The sequence below is a fragment of the Epinephelus fuscoguttatus genome, linkage group LG20, assembly GCF_011397635.1.
Source record: "Epinephelus fuscoguttatus linkage group LG20, E.fuscoguttatus.final_Chr_v1".
NCBI lineage: Eukaryota > Metazoa > Chordata > Actinopteri > Perciformes > Serranidae > Epinephelus > Epinephelus fuscoguttatus.
The window spans coordinates 20,438,414-20,460,481 of record NC_064771.1 but is presented as its reverse complement, the minus strand read 5'-3'; the positions used below and the strand labels follow the sequence as shown (position 1 = coordinate 20,460,481).

The following is a 22,068-nucleotide window of genomic DNA, read 5'->3' as shown; positions in this document are numbered from 1 at the left end:
AAAAGGAGCTCTTCATTGCCGCAACATGTTGTTTAATTCCTGGGGAGGTGCACGTCAGGCTATGCCGTATGTTACGGCGTAGGCTCCATGTCAACGCCAAGCCTACACAGTAGCTACAGCGTCAATTCAACGCAGAAGTATAATTCCGCGCAAGAAGGGACTTTAAAGAAATCACTGACTCAGCCGACCTGATTTCCTTGGGCAGATTGTTCCAGAGCCTCGGGGCCCTGACAGCAAATGCTCTGTCCCCCTTAGTTTTCAGCCAGGCCACTGGAACAGACAAAAGACCTCTGCCTGAGGACCTCAAAGTGTATGGTATTAGGAGGTGAGACCACCAAGAACCTTAAAAGTAATCAGGAAAATCTTAAAATCTATTCTAAAACATAGTGGGAGCCAGTGTGAAGAGGCCAAAACTGGAGTGATGTGATCACATGTCTTGGTTTGGGTTAAAAGCCTGGCAGCTGAATTCTGAACAGTCTGGAGTCGGTTAATAGATTTTTGATTCAGGCAAGTAAAAAGGCTGTTGCAGTGATCCAGGCGTGAAGAGATGAAGACGTGTAAAATTGCCTCTGCGTCTTTAAAAGTTAAAATGAGTCGTATTTTTGAAACGTTTCAAAGAATACGAAAACACGATTGCACAAGCTTTGTGACATGCTGCTCAAAACCTAAATTACTGTCAAACCTGACTCCAAGATTTCTTGCAACAGGTTTGATAGTATCCAATAGGGGACCAACCAAAGGCAGAATTTGTTGTTGTGTCTACATTTTGTCTGAGTTCAGGTGAAGGCATTTTTTTGACATCCAGCTTTTAACATCAGTAAGACAGTCATTGAGTGAACACATCATTCCAACGTCTGTGGATCTAATGGGCAGGTACATCTAGGTATCATCAGCATAAAAATGAAAAGAGTATATCGTATAAAGTGCTTAAGGGGAAGCATGTAAGGAGAAAAAAGTTGGTCCCAGGATTGACCCCTGAGATACGGCATACTAAAGAGATGAAAATGAAGAGAAGTGGTCGTTGACTGAGACACAAAACCTCCTGTTCATCAGATAAGATGAAAACCACTTCAAAGCTGTACCTGATGTCCTCACCCAGTGCCTCAGTCTGTTTAACAGGATGTTGTGATCCAGCATGGGGTCAACCAGTACAAAGACTGAACACATACCCCCATCAGTAGCCATTAAAAGGTCATTGGTAACTTCGACCAGGGCAGTTTCAGTGCTTTGATTATTATGGAAGCCAGATTGAAACTTCTCAACAATGCAAACTTTTAATAATCTAGAGTTTATATTATTGTTTTATTTTAAAGGAACAGTGTGTAAGATTTAGGGGAATTCATTGGCATCTAATGGTGACGATTGCAGATTGCAACCAGTTGAACTTCTCCTGGTTAGGATTCCTTTAGTGTTCATTGCTCAGGACGTTTTTACCAGGAGCCAAATTATCCACAGACGTCTCTTTCTCTCCAAAAACAAATGTACCAGGTGATTTAAACTGGGAGAAACACTGAATGAAGCAGTTTCATGTTAAAAAATCAAGTGTTTCTGATGCTTTCTAATGTGTTCTGTGCTCCTGTAGTAACATAGTGGTGCAACATAGCAGACTCCGTGGATGAGGACCAGATCCCTAAACCTTTAATTGCCTTTCCTATTTGTATTATTTTAGCCCATTTTTTTCAAGTAATGTCCAAAGCAAATGTCCGTGTTCAGTCTCTCCATATATTGGGAATCCCAGGGAAAAGCCTTCACCAATGACTTTTGGGGGTTCCCAAACGCCCACACACTTACAACACCCACATTACATTTACAGTGCAGTATTGCATGAGTCTAACTCCTAGAAATGTCATCATAATCCACCCACTGAGCCACAGAGGACTTGATCTGAGACGTGACTCACACAAGAAGGGTTTTCTTCCATGGCTTAGTTAAAACAACAAACTCCACTACTTTTGTGTGAGATAACCAGAGCCATGTTATTGTTCAGTTTTAATATGGTGACCGTGTTTTTTTAGTAGAAATCATTTCTCTCTTGTTTGTCTTCACTCAGTCATTTCCTCCGTGTCCATTTGAGCGGCTTTAGCTGTGAGGCCAGTACTCACTGTGCTTGTTGATGTACTGCAAACACCTCTTGTCTCCTGTTCCATCTCTTTAACGTGGTTAGTAATTACAGTACTGAAACTACCACAAAGACAGTGTTTCATAACCTTGGACCAAGCGACGCATTGAAAATGAGGTCATGCATGAATAGGAAGTTTGTTTCTAGAAATGTTTTTATCTGTATAGTTTGGGTTCATCTCTAAATCTGCTGTAGCTGCTAATTTTCCTATGCGCTTGATTTTGAACTCCTCATTTAACATCACTTTTCTTGCGCTGCTTTCAGGCGCCTTTCACAGGTGTTTAAACCTTTGAATATTGACCAAATTGGTGTGATTTCTTAAAAAAAAAAAGTTAAAAAAGACGACAGGCAAGATACAAAATGCCCCACAAATTGGAAAAAAAAATCAGAAAATACTTTAAAAAAAAAAAGAAAAAAATAGGAAAAAAAAAACTATATTTATAACAATTATTATTACATTTTAAAAATGCAAAATTACTATTATTTTAAGCACTCTTTTCAGGTAATTTTCTTGTTTGTGAGTTTAAAAAAATGTACAACAATTTTTTTAATTTAAATTTTCTCTTTTTTGTAATTTTTTGTGCATTTTTTGGGGGTCGTTTCATTGCTAGTTGCCTTCTACCCATGTTTTTAAAAGAAATCAAGACAATTTGCTCAGGTATCAAAGGGTTAAGATTCAGTCGGATTATGTCCCTAATGTGTTTTCATAAGGGAGAATCGTTCATGTGTGTCTGTGTGTATTGTATCCCATAGTATGTGCTCTCTTCTGTCTTATTCAAAGCATGACATGACATTAGGCTCCTCCAGTCTAAGCAATGCTGACTCAAGTGCATGGACCACCTACACACACACATATAACATGTTCACATGCACTCAGACAGAACTCAACAGCACATAAATACACGGAGCATACAGTTAATACATATGCATACACAGCCTGTACAAGCATATATCGAATCTATATCTGTCAGTGTAACTACACACAACTTTTTTTTTTGCCTATGAGCTTGTACACACAAATGAGCGCAGCACCCAGTCAGTGGTGAGACAGTCCAGGCTCAGGCTGCGGGAAAGCAAACATTACCTTGTGGAGACAGAAACAGCAGAAAAGGTCAGAGCAGAACAGGACAGTGTGGAGAGGTTGTCTGCTTCCTGGTGATGCAAACCAGGATTTGGAGTGGCTGGGATAAAGTGAGGGGCGAGCTGTGTACACTAAAACACACACACATATGCACACAGCACATTTCACATGTACATATCACAGCTGAGAGGTGGGATGTCGGCTTGGCATGTTTGGGTGTGCTTGCTTTATGGCCTGTGATTTGGTTCACTGCGTCTAGGTTGGGTGGGGTGAGAGTGTCTGGGTGCTGAGATACCAGAGCTGCTGAACATACCTGGCTCCTCACCGAGTTTTCAAATAGACTAGGTGCAGTCGATTTAAATGGTCTCGTCACGCTGGGTGGGCAGGGTGCACAATTTCTTCATTTCCCTCAAGACAGCTTTGTGGGCTCCATTTTCACTGTATTAAAGCAAACACACTGTCCAAGTGGTATGAAGGATTTTGGGAATATGGGGATTTCTCAGACCTAAATCTTCCAGTGATTTAAAGCACTCCAAGAATGAAGCAGAGGGAAGATTCAACTGAGTTTTATTGGCTTCTTATGGCCCTTTTTTGTTAGTTTGAAACATTAAGTTGTCAAGCTGCAACATTAAAGTGTTGAATTAAATGCTCTCAGGTGTTACTGTTTGTTTTCTAAGGCTTTGTCATTGTATTTACAAGTGTAAGCACATTGTTAGTAATAATATCTATGTAGTCTGCTTTTCTCCCCTCTGTCTGATGTCTCTCAACCGTGTGTACATTTTCTTTCACGGTAGCACAGTGGTTAGCATTGTTGCCTCACAGCAAGAGGGTTCCCAGTTCAAATCCAGGGTGGAGCTCTTCTGTGTCAGTGTGGGTTTTCTCCGGGTGCTCCGGCTTCCTCCCACAGTCCAAACACATGCAGGTTAATTGATGGCTCTAAATTGTCCATAGGTGTGAATGTGAGTGTGAATGGTTGTCTGTCTCTATGTGTCAGCCCTGTGAAAGTCTGACGACCTGTCCAGAGTGTATCCCACCTCTCACCCAGTGTTAACTGGGATAGGCCCCCTTTTCCCATACCAAACCTTTTTACCCAAAATTAAATCAACAGAGCACTGCTTTCACTTTCACACTTTACTACATCCCTGCTATGTAACAAATCTTTGCATCAAAATAAAACTTAAAATAAGGTTCTCCTTCTGGAAGAACATAATTCGATTTTTTTTTATCACACCATATACAAAATACACCAATCAGTATAAAATTTACGAACATTCTGGGATGGGATTATTCTTATCCTTGAGAGAGTTTTAGGTTACAAGATCCCAAAGGACCCACGGATTGTGTACTTGGGATTAATACCTGAGGAGAAGGACACTTATCTATTCAGAGCCCTTATACCTGCATGCAGAAAGACCTTTCACCTGAGGACTTAAGCAAGGACACATGTACAATGCTGGGATAAATGGATACATTTTTTGGTAATTGAATAATTGAAAAATTCATAAGTATAAAGTTTAAAAAATAATAATAATAATGTTCTTCCTCTCTTGAATTCAGTCCCTCTCCTCAAAGCAAAATATAAATAAAGTATTTGTTGTACACACATCTTTGGACGAATGGAATGCAGTTGCATTGGTCATATCCGTCTGTCTTTGGGAGCTGGATGGATTCAGTGATGCCCTGTACAGTGTGGTTGATGCTTGACAAGGACGGGGATTCAGTGAGGCAACGTTTGCAACATTATTCTTCTTGGCCTTCATGCATTCATCATGCTGCAGACTGTGTTGTGATGTTTTTTCTCTTCAATGGTTGAGCAAGTTAGTTATGTTGCTTTGCGGCACAGCCCCAAGTCTCATGCACTGTAAATCCAAAATACTTCCAAACAAATAACTAGGTCTTTGTCTTCTGCTCCAGACATTTGATTTTCATTTCGCCTGTCTGCTCTCTGTTGTAACCTTAAACTCCTCTACTCTGGACTGCAGCCGCAACATTCAGGAACGTTTTTCACAGGCAGGGAGCATGCATGCATGACAGCTGCCATGTCTGTTAGTTTAGGGATCACCTGATTTATTATGCAGCTGAGGTTTTTATGAGCGAAGCACACATTTTAAACATCAATATCACAGTCCATTTAATTGTGGGAAGCCAAAATTGTGACCATGATTAATATTCTATTAAATGTGGAGCCATAGCTACTAATCTTTGCTATAAAGAAAGTGAAAGTTGGGAGACATTTCGTGGGATGAGAAAATGAGGAAATGATGCCATATCCTGCAGCTTTAATGTTCCTCAGAACCCTCTTTTATTTGTTCTTTTGCATCAAACTTAATTTTGGCTTCATGTTGTGGCATTATGACACATGATGCCACATCCTGCAGCTTTAATGTTCCTCAGAACCCTCTTTTATTTGTTCTTTTGCATCAAACTTAATTTTGGCTTCATGTGTCATGAAACGAGGTACATTACCACAAGGGGTTTTGTTCTTAAGCCAGAAGACTTAAATCTTGTTCTGTCCTACAAAAAAAATACACCCAAGTATTGTAAATGAACATTTTAAGACGAAAATAAACCAGCGCTCGCTCAGTGAACGAAGAGTTAAGGCTGACGTATATCCCAGTGACCTCGGCTCAGAGTCCGCAGACCAGAATAACAGAGTTCTTTTAACGCTGACCGCCCGCTGACCTTGGCTGACCTCGACCCTCCATGATGCTTCTAAAAGTAGAATTTAGTTGAAACCATGTATTTTCTATTCCTTGAATGTCAGCGTCGTGGGAGAATATGTCGGGGGTGGCAGGGTACTAATGCAGCGATTTGTGTGATCCCATGTGAGTACTTTGAGTAATTTACCAGATTAAGGTTTGTGCCCTTGTGTGTGTTTTTGTGTGCATGACAATAGTGGGAAGGAAAATGCACTGTACACACACACATACACTATTGCAGCATGACACAGGCAGCTGGGTTATAAAGCATCATGGGATCTCTGCCTTGGAGTACTGTACAACATTCAGAGTAATTGAAGAGGAGTGCGTATGCGAGCGAGACAGGGTGTCAGTGTGGGAGTATGCGAGTGTGTTGGTGGGCCAGGGACATCAAAGTAAAGAGGTCGAGGTGTGGGTGGTTGGATTTCTGGGAGACAGCTTCGGCTTCTCCAGTGTCCTGCATGCTCATACATACAGTATGTGTCTGGTATGATATACATAATGGCACGGGCATGAGTCAGAGTGTGTTTGCATGTCTGGATTTTAGCATGTGTACGTATGCGTGTGCATTCCAGCTCAAAGTTCAGTAGATCTGTGTGGTGCCCCGTGCTAATCCTTTCCCAGAATGGCTGTTGCCAGGCAGAGAAATTACCCAATGGGGCACTAATGGGACTTCATGGCAAACTCATTCATAACTGTAGGTGATGGGGACTGATTGTTTGTCATTATGAAAGGTCATAACTTTTATTTACAGTATTTTGGTGTTTGCGAATTTTATAAATATTCTATTCTCCCTTAATTCACGAATGTGCTTTGGGTCCAGTGTTACAGATTTGATCCACATACTTGAGAAAGACAGGCTCTCCCTATTCTTTAGGTGGCAGCAAGCCTCAAAATAAGGCACATCATCCAACCACGCTGGACAGTTAGATTGTGGGTGGTAGAATTATGAATGGTAGTAGTAGGATTATAAATAGTAAGAAAAAGAAAAAGTTCTTGATTGTTACAATTTATGCTCACTGTTATGTAGCAACATTAGCTCTTAGTAGCTAACCTTGGTGGAAAAACTCAATAATATAATAAAAATATCAATAAATATTTATCCTTGGACGCACCTTCTGTCCCCTGCACTTACATGAGTGATATCTGAGTGATGGCTAGTGATAGCTCTGTGGACAACGTTTTTAACAGGAGCTGAACACTCAGTCTGAAGCAGTAGAGAACATCACACTAAGATGACCTTAGATCCAAAATCCCACACCATTGCCTCATCATTTTGTAAGTATGTAAAGGGAAATAAGAACGGGTTGTGTGGGATCTTTCAAGTAAGGGATAATGCACAGCTGACAGCACATTACGATTCGTCTTTCATGATACTCCACTTCTCGTCTTGGTCTTGCATCACCCTGAGACCTTCTTGAAGATGTGGTCTTGGTCCGGTTACAGATGAACTCTGATGTGGTTCATTTGTGGTGAGAACATGTTCTGACCTGGATCTGAACCAACTGCAGTCACATGACACGTTGTTTGGGTTAGACATGAGCATGTTACAGTCCTGGAGGATTATTAATGTGCACCTCCTCCTGTACTGCCTTAATATGCACATTCAGCACATCCAATGCATCAAAACATTGTTTTCTAGTTGGAGCCGCGCCTCGTTTTCAAACTGTATGGTTTCACTAAAATAAACAATGACAGCAATATAGTCCACGATGAGCAGCGCTAAAATCAACCTGCGTAGTTGTCCCTCCATTGTGACATTAGAAAGTGTCACATTTATCTTGCAAGTGTACTCTTCTTTCACGTTTGGTTTACTTACTGGATTTTTCCCACATGGAAGTTCTGACCAATCGAGAGCAGCTTTCCCGCACAAGGCATTTTATCTGGTCCACTTGTAAATGCTGCCGTGAGAACACAAACCAACTCTAGGCAATTATGCAAGTTTGTAACAAAATTAGTGCCTGGTTCAGACCAAAGCAAGACAAGTCTAGGTCTGAAAGCACCCTGTGGTCAGAATTATGTTCATAGTAAGTGTAGAATGCTGTTGGCCACTCCGGGCGCCAGAAACATACAGACCACTGTTGCCATCCACTTTGAGTCATATATAGTACTTCATCTCCAAGTAGTCTTTCTCTTAAATCTTAAGATGCTAATCTTTACTATAAAGGGAGTGAAAAATGGGAGACATTTCATGGAATAGGAAAATTAGGAAATAATGCCACATCCTGCAGAACCCCCAGGAGTTCTGAACAGCATGAAAAAGTTCTCCAGAGATCCTAGAACGTTTGCTGTTGGCCACTTGGGGCACCAGAAACATACAGAGCAACATTATCATTCATTTAAAGTCGTGTTCCTTGCCACCTGGCGAATGTAAGTCCAATCATCGCTCACTTTTTTAGCTCTGCCTTTGGTCTCTATCAACCCCTCAGAAAATTATCTGGCCCTATTAGCTGCTAAATGCCCCCTTTATTCAACTGTAGCCAAAAAGATGCCATTAGAGCAGATGGACTGAACTGTATTTTGAAAAAAATTTAAAAATACATTCATCCAGAATGTCCCAAAACAGAGATCACAAAGTTTGGATAAAATTCTGACTCTGAAAGGAAAATAGAAGCCCCTTTATATACTACATTATATAGGGCTGCTCCCGACTAAGAATTTTCCTAGTCGACCAGTAGTCGTCATTTAGGGCCATTAGTCGACTAGTCGCCCACATCTTTACGATATTAATTTAATTATTAACTTAGATATTTTGGGCGGGGCAACACAATGGTTTGAGTTGAAGGTGTGAGAAAGAATAGTATCAGTAACATTGTTAACACTGTGCTACATTACAGAGAAATACAAAACCGTACTAATGAACCTCCAATAATATAGGCCTGTATTTTATCTACAAGTGCACGTCACACACTGAGCGAGCCACCTGTTAATGACACTGTCGGCAAAGCAGTAATGATTGTGCTAAGTGTCTAATGGGCATGTAGCTACTGACATGTTTCAGATGATACATCATGTTTGTAGTCGACCAATGATAGCTTTACCTTTTTCATCTGCAACTATTAGACCAATGAAATCTTGCCGACTAATAACCTTTCTGTTCGACTAATGTTTGGTCGACTATCAGGGAGCAGCCCTAACACGATACTGTATTTGAAGTATGGACACCATGTGCTCTTTGTTACAATTACAAATTTGTTTGCAGCACTGTAGCCTAATTATTATTGTTACAATGAATAGTAAAACAGACTTTAACTTACTGAAAGTGGAGCTCAATCAGTGCAGCTGCCTCTAGCAATTACAAGTTGCCTTCACTGAGCTTAAGCTATTAGCATTTCCTGTACACACACACACACACACACACACACACACACACACACACACACACACACACACACACAGTGTAACATGAGATACAGAGCTGCATTAGTGGCAGTTGACTCATATAGCTGTAGTTCTGCTAACTGGCTAAATGGTAAGACCGGTGGTCCTGTAACCGACTTGGAAGAACAACAAGATGGATACATTGGTATTGGATGACCTGTTCTTACGTAACTGAGCTCAAATGCAATTATTGCCTCCATGTCTGACGGGACTGTGGCTACATTAATCAAAAGACTACTGTCTGTCCTTCTGCCTGCCTACTTTACAGTAATCATATTTGACACTGAGATTAAAAAGCATTAGTGAAAATGGACAATTCTGTTGATTTATTTAATTATTTCCCGTTAATGGATGTTAAAACTAGTTAATAGCCTGCTCACTCCCACACTCACTCCTTCGCACCTTCACTCACTCACTCACTCATTCCCTTGTGCCTTTTGTAATTCACAACAAGAGTACATTTCAATTCCATCCTTGTTATTTATAGGTTCACTTGTGTTGGGACATCTGTGAAACCTGAGAATCAGATCGAAGAGTTTTTTCTTCCCTAAATAGAAACATCTCCACTCTTTGAGTTGTGTAGATACTTTTGACCATGTTTTTATGTACTTACACACACATACCACAATGTTTTTGTGATCTCGGAGGGAAGTCGGTCTGTATGGACATGTGTTCACGCAGAGTTTGAAGATGAGTTTGTTTGTTTGTGTGTGAAGACAGCTGCTTTGTGTCCGTCAAAAGCAGCACTGCATTACCCGCAGTGTCCTTTGAAGTCAGGCTCTCTTACACACTTGTATGTACACACACAGAAGCAGCTGAGTCATTAGTCACCTCTTTCAGACTCTTGGTCTGTGTGGTAAAGTAGAAGTAGCACTTACAGTCAGAGAAGAATCCTTTTCTCATGTTAAGAATAAAACAGTATCAGGAGAAGGAACAACTGACTTTAACAGGGTAAAGTGAGTAAAGTGCCCACAGAGCTTTACACCAAAATACACTTAATGGATTTTTCAGTCTGAAGGGGCTACTAATCCTACGCACAATTCATTCCTTGGGGATTTATTGTTTGGTGCTATTGTAGACAACAGCAAAAATCCCTGGGGCAACTTGTCATGATATCAAAGTCATATTTAAAAATAAAATCATCAACATAAACCACTGCACACTAAACTGAAATACTGTGATTTCATTAAGAGCGAACAACACGTTTTGCCCCTGGCTTCTTCAGGTTCACTCTAAAGAAGAGGCCAGGATGATTGTACTTAAGTATTAGGACTCTGATGATGATGATTTTATCTGAGATGTTCCTGCGGCCAGCCAACACCTGATCCTTGAGACTGGCTGTGCAGAGGGAGTTCTGTTTACTTACATTTAAGACTCTTGCATGAAAAAATCTTCTACCAGCACAAAATATGAAGTACAATATAGATAAAGAAGTATTTCAGGGGCACAGAGAAGCTCATCTGGTAGAGCAGGAGCCCCGTGTACAAAGGCCATGCCCTTGCTGCAGCGACTGCGGGTTTGATTCCAACTCGGGCCTTTTGCTAGAATTTAGTGTGCTGCACCAGACCAATAAGCAAAAGACCAACTTAATGCAAGTGTCCTGTCTGGAAACAATATGGCAGCCAGCTGGTAATAAATTATCTGGTATTACAGTTAAACAGCAACTGAAATATGTTTCTGAAAACCTTTTGGGCAAGAAATAGGCAACATAGTAACAGAATCTAGGTTTATATTTGATCAGCACTGCTTTGTTTTACCATTTGATCTGAGTTTGGATATAACTTTAAGAGAATAAGAGAGGGTCTCTCTCTTGATTGGCTTCTATACTCTTTAGCCCCGTTTCCACCAAACACTTTTGGTATGGTACCTTTGGAACCTAAAGTAACCCTTCAGATGGGGTACGTAGACCCTAGCGTTTCCACCACAAACACTACTCTTTCATGTGGGCAAGGTTGTTTTTAGCCTGGTGAAACCAACCTGATCTCGCGAGCTCATGTTCTATTTCGCTCCGCAGATCAGGCTGGCCATGGAATCATATACGCGAATTCTGGCATTGGTTTTGGCTTACCGGGCCAATCACAACCGTTTATTACTTTGGGGAGGGTTATTTGAAATCACGTCATCAGAATAGGAGGGACAAGGAGCGGAGTGAATGCATTTCGTAAACAACCAACATGGCTACTGATTATGAAACTGCTATGGTAAATGTGTTGAACAAACTGGAATGTATATTTTCCAGTTAAAAGCAGAGCAAACGGCTGCACTGAAAGCTTTTATTGAAAAAAAGGATGTGTTCGCCGTCCTTCCTACAGGGTTTGGTATAAGTTTAATTTACCAATGATGGGACTCATGACAGACCCATTCCCGTTTTGGGAATTGGGTCTGGCAATGCCAGGCTAGGTTGTTTTCACTCACTGCTCCGTCCAGCACACTGTATTCCCTCCTTTATCAGTCTGCACCTTGTTTATCGTCCACAGGACGAGGTTGCATGCCGACATTTTCAGAACAAAATGAAACGGGCTGCAGTGAGAGTCTCTCTACATGGGATATTGAAGAATAGCGGCATTGCACATTTAGTACTTTTTGGGCAAGCTCAGGGTTTTAGTGTTGCTGGAGCCCACAGGAACAATGCTCTGCGACGCTTTTTTCTCCGTGTAAGGATTAGAATATATGCAGTTCATATATCCCAGTTGAAATTTATATATATATGTAAACGCTTGAAGATCCACAAAATCAGCCACAACTCAGCTGTGCGGAGAGTGACCATCCTCTATTGACCAATCAACAGACTGCAGTGTTCACAGCTCCACCTTTTAGTACCAGATCTGTGTGCTAGGTACCCCAACAGAGGGGTGACCAAAAATGGGGACGCTACACAACGGTTCCATTGGTACCATCCACAACTTTTCACAGTGGAAACAGAAAAAAAGCGTACTGAACTGAACTGTACTTTCAGTGGACACAGAGCTTTTGTGTCCTAACGCTTAAGTACAATCTGTAGTTGGAACAGCAGACCCACAGCAAGCCAAAATCCACCTGATAACGCAGTTTGAGCTGGGAAATGAGCAGGGAGATTTGGGGTGCTAGTAAGATAGAGAGAAGTTCACCACAGTTCACACACACATATTACTCACATTGTTATGACACAGAGCCGGTTAAAAAGAGGCAAATTATCCCTTTAACTTTAGGTGAAGATGATATGAAAATAGAAATAGGAATCTTAGAAGGCAAAAATACCAAACAAGATGGAAATATTATTCATTCAACTGATGAAAATGAAGCAACATTGTGTTAATAGTCTTTTTTATTTCAGTTCTATTGTTTGTCGAGTGGAGTAATGGTTCAGAGACACAAATGTAATTCCATATTAGCTGTTTTTTAGGGCTGTTTGCAGCCACTTAGTGATTTCTATTGATATTTCTCTTGCTTTGATACTCAGCGCTGAAGTATTCAGGCAATGTTTAAGAGCATAGAAACTTCTCTACCCGTAAATCCTTTGGGTTTGATTTGTTTATTAGTTACCAGAAAACAGAAAATATAGCCTTAATGAACTCAAAGCCTTCCCATGTAAATGTAGAGAAAATAACGGAGGCATGAGTGTTATGTTCGACCCAGGCCAAGTCTGCTTTTTTTTTTTTTTTTTTGCTTTTGGTGCTGTATTAAATGTGGAAAAATACACTGTTAGTAGACTTTATGTCTGTTCGGTGGACATGCACAGTCTCTAGATGCTGACAGAAAAAACGAGGCCTTTTACCAGAAATGTGAGTCAGTGAATGTTCTGGATAAGGAAAGAAAAAAATCAGTGCCGCATGTGTTGATGTGTTTAATCACACTTTCGTTTATTTCATAATGTTGTTGAAAGTTTCAGCGTTTGGTAACAAGCTTGTTGCAGGAAAGCAGGTCAATACAGTACGTTTCACATAATGGGCTTGTTACTGAGAGAGAAGGTGTGTGTGTGTGTGTGTGTGTGTGTGTGTGCGTGTCACTCTTTCTCCGTCTCCCTCTCGCTGGCTCTGTCAGTCTCTAAGCGTGCGGGCTGGTATGCCTCCTCTCCCTCGGGATGGCCCAGATCTGACAACAGCTAGGCCTACACCCCATGCAGGAAACCCATCCCACTGAGACAAGTCGCTGGCCATGTACTGTGTGTGTTTTTGTGTGTGTTTGAGCCGCTGCCAGCTCTTCATACAAACAGGACATATTTTAAAGAGCGAACACAGATTCACTTAATTCTCATAATTTACACTATAATCCTTCCACTATCAGCCTTCACTTCCCCCCTTCCTGGCACTATCATGAAGCAGTGTTTATTGACGATTCCACTCAAGCCATATTTTCTCATTAAACTTGTATTGCATTCGCCCCCCACTCTGTCACCGGCATTGATTTTGTTCAATTTTGTAATACCCACCCTGCTGAAGGCATTAGCGCCCACTCACAGTGCCACAAAATGCCGCCGTAATGGCTTTTCTCTGAAATTTGTGCTCGTCTGCAGGTTCACTCAAGGACAAAGTGCAAGTGAATTGGTTTGGATAAGTGTTTCCTTTTTATGTCAGATGGATTTAGTTCCGAGAAGAGTGTGAACTGAAGGAGGAGGAGGAGGCGTTTCTTTAAGGTCAAAATGTTCACTCGGTGCAAACTCTTCAGTGACTTCTCTTCTCGCCTCCCACCTTCTTCTTCATCATCTCCTCTAATATTCTCCCTCCTTTTACCGTCATATCTGTCTGTCTCGCCCTGATGATTTCTTGAGGATCCCTTTTCCACCTGTCTTCCTATCTGTTATGTGCCTCACTGGTATTTCTCTATTAATGCTTTCTTTTCAATCTTTGATTTCTGCTCTGCTGAGAGGAAATTGCTTCTGATAATGACCACAGCAGAGGAGCTGATGACAGTGACCTCTGATTTAAATGTTATATAACGGTCTGGAAACACCACAGCGTGATGTGAATTTCGCCAGAAAGCTTGTGAATCACTCTTAAATCTCTGTTATTGAGTTAATGCGTACTTTAAGGCTGATTAGCAGGATCAAATTTATACCATATTAACTGTGTTTTACTGGAACCATGGACGTAACCTTTATTTATATAAACTGTAAGTAAGTTAGTAAGGGACTCATTTGTCAATGACTTCCTCAACAGGTTAACAACTATGTGCAGGACAGAGAGGAACTCCACCTGATTCATCCTGCCAAAAAGCTTCTGCTGTCTTGCCCTGGATGCATGTGTCTCAGGGAGTCTCATCGGCCGTCGCACCCTCTCAGCACCAGCCCAGACAGACCGGGCCTGAACCCCTGTCTCAAGTCTGGATGTTGTCACCCTTCTCATCCACCTAGGTTTGTCACCATTTGTTTTGTTTAATAAAGTTTTTCTTAACGTTATACCAGTATTTGGTCCATCATGTGATGAAGAGATAGGAGTCCTGGAAATACTGTAAATTTGTTTGTTACAGCTTCTTTCCCATATGACGTCACTGACAACATTTGCGCGATGTTCAGATGAAGGACAGGTAACTTGAGGCAACGACTATCACACTGTACAAATGTCAGCGTGCAAAGGAGTCTTTATGAGCCCCAAAAGTATCAGTATCAGAATGTAAAAAAAAAGCCTTCCTTGGGCTCGCTGTGAAGTTGGAGGTTTTGAGGATGTGATAAATTACGACGATTACTGCATCCAAGTTGGTCAAATAGGTCAGACTGTGGGAAGAATCATATTTCTTCAATTTGTAATGATCACATCCAATAAGAGTTTCAGTTTTCTGATGATACCTGCTGCCTACAGGTTTATCAGACCATTTTATGTATTTACTTGCCTCTATTTTGCAGGTTGCACAGTGTATGGATTTATCACTTCCTGCCCTCCATCATTGTAATCGTCACATTATTGCAGACAAGCTTTTAACAGTTAAACATTAAGATAATTAAGCAAAGGTACCTGATTAATGTTTATGTACAAGTGGAAAAATTGATATCGTAAGTTGCAGCAGCTGCAGTGTGTGTTGGTAACATAAAACGCAGGGTTTCCCACTGCCTCAACATTAGCATCTGTCGCCACATATGGATTTTGTAGTTTTGGAGCTACATGTCTCTCTTGCTCACAGCTGAACTTACTCAGGTGGAGCAGCAGAGCACCCAAGTGCAGTAAAAGTGAAACTTAACTGTTCTTTGAATAATGTAGTGGTAGTATTGTCTGTTTTTTTTTTTTTTTAGCCTAGTTTAGACGAAACAGGCTGCATTCCCATGGACATCACGCACACTGCAGTCCAGTGCTGGGTGCAGCCTGTGTATCAGCAGCAGAAAAGAGTTTGCTCGCCTCTGCAGCAGCTGCTCCTCTAATCCATCAATTTAATCTGATCGATCCGACCACAAACTGATCAAAACGGAGTCTTGAAGGTGGTAGTCAAACACTTTGTTCCTTAATCATCCACCCTGTGACTCAAACTCAACAGACTGCTGCTGACGAAAAAGATAAAATGTCATGAAAAGTGTTGCTTGTGCTGCGTTCATGGACCCTTGTGAATTTGTGAGTGCAATGTGGCAGTCTTTCATGATGTGTTTATTGCGCAAGTTGACACTGGGCCTGACATTAAACGTTCAGATTATAATTAAACTTAATTTTTCATTTCCACTTATTTGTTACTAGGTTTTATCTTGCCTGTGACCAGCGGACGTCGGTGTGTTCACTTCTGACCGGAGCTCTGCTTGAGGCCACAGCAGCTCTCGGTGCCCGCTCCGCTCTGCCCTACCCTTTGCCCCAGGCCCCCAACAGCCACGCTGTGCTGAAAGGTGGGTGTAATACTGTAGTGTATTTTATTTATTTGCGTATTTGAGTGTGCAAAATTTTGTCTTTTGTGTATAATTTGTGATCCAGCAATAGTATAAAACCCAGATAATACATACATACAGTATGTACAGTATGTGTTGATCTGCTAAATAGAGGCGCATTATATCTGATGACAAGTGAAGCGGGGACTTTGGGCAGAGCTTCTGTATCTGTTTGATACTGAGAAGAAAAGGTTCTCACTATTCCCCTGTGGTCTACAGCTCCACTCTTTCCTCTTCCTCTCTGCTCCTTTCCCACATGGCTCCTCATCCACAGTGGGTTTTGGGTCGGTAAAAGCATGTCTGTAGTTGATCCCAGTGGTTTGCCCTTTCCTTTTTACTTTTCTCTTCATTTCCTTTGCTTTCCTTTCTCCTTCCTCCTACCATCTTCCCTGCCTCTCTCTGCCTCTCCACTCCATTCTCCAATTTATACACTCAGGCACACACAATGCTCAAGTGGTTCAATGAGCACAGCAAGAAGAAAAAGCCTCCTGACATCACAGGATCCACACATCTCTGACACACACATACACACAAGGTTATGTCTTTACATCCGACAAAAGGTTATATGCACTTCAAACGTGCGCCTGTGTTTTTTACATAAGAAGACAACATTTATATGCCTGCTTTTCATTGTACTCGAACCACATGGCAGCAGCTAACTCTGCCACTGAAATGTCTTGAGACAGACATAAACATGTTAATTCCTAAAACTTAATGAGACAAGAAAAAAGATCTCATCATGCCTACAGTATGTCATCTCTTTGTCTCTTCTACTCTCCACATGACTTCATCCTCCAACCAGTCGCGCGTTTGGTCAGTCGCTCAGCTGGTAACTGTCTATCCACCTTCTCTACAATGATGTTACGTATGACATAAATGTAAGCCGATCCTGACATTAATTTCCACTGGCTTTTGTCCAGGGGACAGGCTGTCTCTGGCAAGATCAAGGAGACGCTCACACACACACACACACACACACACACACACACACACACACACACACACACACTAACATGACTTTTTTGCATTTGTTTCTTTGCTGCCCTCATTTTTATCAATCATGTTAACAACGAAAACTTTGACTAGAGAACAAGACAAGCTTTTGGAGAGCAAAAGGATTCACACACAGGCACACACACACACTGTAGCAGCACATATCTTTAACATGACACCGTGTTCTGTTCTAATGGGTGTTGCAGGAAACAGAATAGAGCCAGGCACGCGCACACATAGCAGCTTAGAAGTCTTGGCAGGACTAGGGTTTCATAGGCACACACTCACACACAGCATGAGAGACTCCCTGTCTAACTTTCTCTGTCTCGCTATCTTAGCACCAAAGCTTCCCAGATATTACCACACTGCTGTGTTCTTAAAAAGTTATCCGTTTCCAGTCTGTCATTCACGTTTGTCTTTCATGGAAACCACCTGTGTGGCTGTGCCGTTTGAATGAATTGACATGTATACTAGAAATTGGTGTCTGTCTCCAGAGATGATAGTGTCCCTGTAATAGAGACACATACTGTAGTTTTGGTGTTTTAAAAGTTGCTGAGTGCTGCGTTGAAAGCTTAAAAAGAACCAACAAAATAGTGGCTTTAGAAAAAGCTTTTTAGCAAGAAATAACTTCTTCAGCTGTCTCCAAATGGCGTTTTTAGATGGGGCATAGTTTTTCAGAGGACTTTGTTTGTAAGATTAAAGTAATTTTCAGATGTCATAAAAGACATTTCATTATCCTGAAGCTTTGGGAAGGTCAGACTTAAGTTTCACATTTGGATAGTGCTTGTGTAGTTATTGCTTTCTTACCATTTATGGTGTTGTTCCTCTCTTCAGTGTTTCAGCAGAACAACCTGCTCGTCTTCTCTCCTGTGTTAGTAAAAAAGCTTTTTCTCAATCCAGCTTCAGTTTAAAATGAACATAAAACCCCCTAAAAACTTGCCAGCAAACGTTAAGTGTGAATGGTAAATGGACTGCACTTATATAACGTTTTTCTACCTTGACAGACAAAGCACTTGTGTCTGTTTATTGACTGTACAGCCTTGGAACCAGGACGCCCCTTGTACCTGTTGAATAAAGAGATCTATCACGCAGTTTCGGGTCAGTCTTTTCAGTTTGATACCAGCTTCTGCTAGCTTTACACAATGAATAGGTATGAATAGGTATGAATCTGTCACACAAAACTGACTGGGTTTGAAATAGACATTGGACTTTAGAAACACAGTGTGACACTCACTGTCTGTCAAAGTGGTCCAACTCCTCTGGAAATGAAAAGTTCTTTTTATTGTCCCTGGTGAGGGTCACCTATATGTCAAGTCTACAGAGGAGCATTTGTGTTCTCTCGCCATACATTTCCTCTCCTTATTTCTGTTTGCCTTTATCCACTTCCTGAAGTGAAAGAGTGAAACTTAGTTTTTTCCCTGTATCCTGGTGGTAATTGCTTATCACTGGTAAAAGCTCAGATGGATTTTCATGTTGAGGTCTTAGTATTGAGGAATACACATGTTTATTTTGTGTTGCATTTGAGATATGCTAGATATTCTTTACAGTATATCTTATTTTAGAGTGAAACATGTTGCAGTGGTTTCATGTGTCTCTGTATCTTTGTGCTGCACATGATTTTTAATTTGTTCTCCAATAGCTATCATATACTAGTCATAGGCCTGCAAAAAATGATTATCTCTGCCCTTTTTTTATGAATCAAAGTAGTAGAATGTCCGAAAGTAGTGAAACATGCCCTGTATAATTTCACAGATTCCAAGCTGACTTCTTGAAATTGTATATTTTATCCAACCAAAGTTATTCACTTTATTATTGTGTAAGACAAAGAAAAGCATCAAATTATTACATTGAAGAAGCAGGAAACCAAAAATCTTTTTTTCTGACCTATGGTGTCTTTTTTTCAATTGTTGCCAATGAAGAGAGAATGCTGCTGCCTAGAAAAAGTGATGCTCCTAGCATCTTTATTTCAGTGTGCTTTTGGCTTTTTTGTGCTTTGGCCACATAAAAAGGGTGGCACAGTGGTGCAGTAATAAGCATTATTTGTAGCTCTCCCAGCATCATTGTGGGTTTTCTCCAGGTACTCCAGCTTCCTCCCACAGTCCAAAGACATGCAGGTTAACTGGTGACTCTAAATTGTCCGTAGGTGTGAATGTGAGTGTGAATGGTTGTCTGTCTCTATGTGTCAGCCCTGTGATAGTCTGGTGGCCTGTCCACGGTGTACCCTGCCTCTCGCCCAGTGTCAGCATGGGATGGGCTCCAAGATATTGTTGTCAGAGAAACATACCCTCGTGGAGCACATTTGAAGCACTGGGATGAAGTGCTCCCCAGCACCCTGCCACTGCTTTTTTGCTGAAGAAAAACTATAATCAACTAATCTTTTCAACTCTACTAAGTCACAACAATGAGATACAGATGTCCTGATAAGATTCAGGATTCAAGAGGCTTTATTGTCAATTCTACAGTTATGTAACAGACATACAGAGAATCAAAACAATGCGTCACTCTGAATGGTACCCATGGTGCAGACATTGCAAAAGAATAAGTATAAATAAGGAAGTCAAAGAGAATAGAAGAGGTAATACAAACATGAAAATAGATTACAATTAAGTAGTGCAAAGATGTAACTGCAGTCAGTTTAAATCATGTAAATGTACACAAGAAAACACCATTTTTTTTTGTTTTCTTGTGTACATTATTCCTACCCCTATCCTATTCTGTCTTGGGATCCCTTCACATTGATGAATTTATGGTGCGCCACAAAAGTTTTGGAGCTGGAATGCTCATTAGGAGTGCAGTTGGAATATTTATTATGTACCATCATACCGTTATTCAGAGCACCACACTGCACAGACGGAGCAGCAGAAATCCAGGCACAGTGAAAGTAAAACTTTATTAATTCATATAAAAACAGAACGCTCTATTTCTTAGAGCACATAGCTCTTACCTTAGTGTCGTCCATCATTTTTTCAGCCTACTTTAGATAAAACTGACTTAATTGTCATGGAAACCGATGGTCCAGCATTGGGTCTATAAAGTTCTCACTCGCCTCTGCAGCAGCTGCTCCTCTAATCCATTGGTCTGATATTATCACCTCTGATCAATCTCACCACAAACTGATTGACTGATTGGTTCTCTACCCCATGACTCAAATTCAACAAACTGCTGCTGAGGGAGATAAACTCATGTAGAGTTTTGCCTGTGCTACATTCATGGACCTGCAAAAACTCAGAGAGGGGACACAGGATGATCACAAAGAGACACACACACGTCATTTGCAACACACAGATTCTGATTCTGTGAGAAACACTGGTGTCCTAATAAGGAGATTCAGTATAGTGGTAGCAAAACTTGGGCTGGAAGTACAACTTAACAAACTTTTGGCTTTGGCCCAAATGTTTTCAAGGATAACTGGGATAATCACCTTGCCAACCTCGGTGTATTCTAAGAGTTTTTATGGGAGTGGTGAGAGGTGGAATGTTTTTCTAGACCTTCTCTTTGTGCCACATCCACTGTGGTTATCTGAACCTACTTTGCTGGTTCCTCTGATGTATGTAAATCACTTATGTCTTGTTGTACCATAGCAGCCGGTTGGTTTTAGTAGCGGATCAGGAGGTTTGGAGATGATAAATTATGTTTTACTGGTTGAGTTGGCACATGTCCGGTGCAGGCTTTGTTGTCAGGGTAAACTATTGACACCTATGAAGACAAATACTGGTGATGGAAAAATGTTAATGGAGTATGACAAGGGTAAGGTCAAGGTTGTTTGTGTGTGTCCTGCTTAAACACAGGGGTAGAGATACTGAGAAGTAGAGAGGTCATAAATCACTGCTAAATGTGTCAGTAATTACAAGCAGTTGTTTTTGTTACATGGAGCTTGTCTTGGTGAAATGTTTGAAGTTTGATGCTCGCCCAGTTCACATCAGCTTTAATACTGTTGATGTTTGAGGCTTTGGCAGGAGTAGTTTTCACTCAAGCACAATATGTGTAAAAAAAAAAGCATGTTTTAAGAATGTTTGTGTAGGCGTGGGCATATCCATTGTGACTGTAGCTGTTTGCATCTACTTGCGCCTGATCTGTTAACACAGATCACTTCTGTTAATGTGTTCGTTTGTGCAAGTAAACATATGCATTGGCAGGATCATTAAATGTCACCACTGTGGCAGTCAACAGGTTTAAATGCATATGGTGTTTTTACATTGTGCAATCAAAATTTGCTTCATCATGATTAGTTAAAGCAAAAAACATGTTTCTGCTTTTCAGTCCATACTACGTGCGTTTACATGAAGCCATGTATGCCTTTTGCATTTGGGTTGGAAGCCCTACCCGAATATAAATGCTCCTTGTAAACACCTAAACCTGAATGAAAACAGCCAACCCGAAAGAAAATCTGATTGGGTGCACAGGGGTGAAATATTCCTTTTCAGAACCCGAATGGAAGAATTTTTCTGTCTTGTATACACCTCCTACCTGATCCCAGCCATTCCGTTCTTTCTGCGCATGCTCGTTTCTTTGCCCTTCTGGCGCGATGACGTAGCGTGCTTAGCAACAGGCTGAGATAGAGGAGTCGCCAAAGCACGGTCTTCTATCTCCCTTCTTTGACCTTCTACCTCTCTTCTCCTCCTCAACAGACGAAGCATTAGCAGAACAAGGTTGTTGTCGTACTGCTGCTTCAAGAATATAAGCAAAACAAGCCCGAAAAGGCACTAAGAACGGCGGCGTCAAGCATCTTGTTATCCGGAGCGAGGACTACAGTGTTTTCTTCTGGTAAACGTAAACACGTAACATCTGCCCCGCCCCCTATCCAATCAGAAACCTTCCCTGCCTCAAACCATGCGCAGAATAAAGGCGATTAAACTGGTCTCTCGCGTAAACCCTCATTTGAAATGAATGTTTCCCATGTAAACTACCTGGAAAAACTTGAATTCCGAATGATTTCATTCAGATTTATTTCATTCTGAATGAAAAGCCATCATGTAAC

General features: G+C 41.1%; 1 protein-coding gene across 1 annotated transcript in view; it reads left to right on the top strand.

The window, feature by feature from the left end:
• The window catches only part of plce1 (phospholipase C, epsilon 1), a 132,127-nt gene that overhangs the window by 50,518 nt on the left and 59,541 nt on the right, over positions 1-22,068 (top strand). The window contains exons 7-8 of the mRNA XM_049564362.1: positions 14,416-14,609; positions 15,916-16,058. Of these exons, the coding sequence (XP_049420319.1) occupies positions 14,416-14,609; positions 15,916-16,058 (337 nt within the window). The remainder of the gene's footprint in view (positions 1-14,415; positions 14,610-15,915; positions 16,059-22,068) is intronic.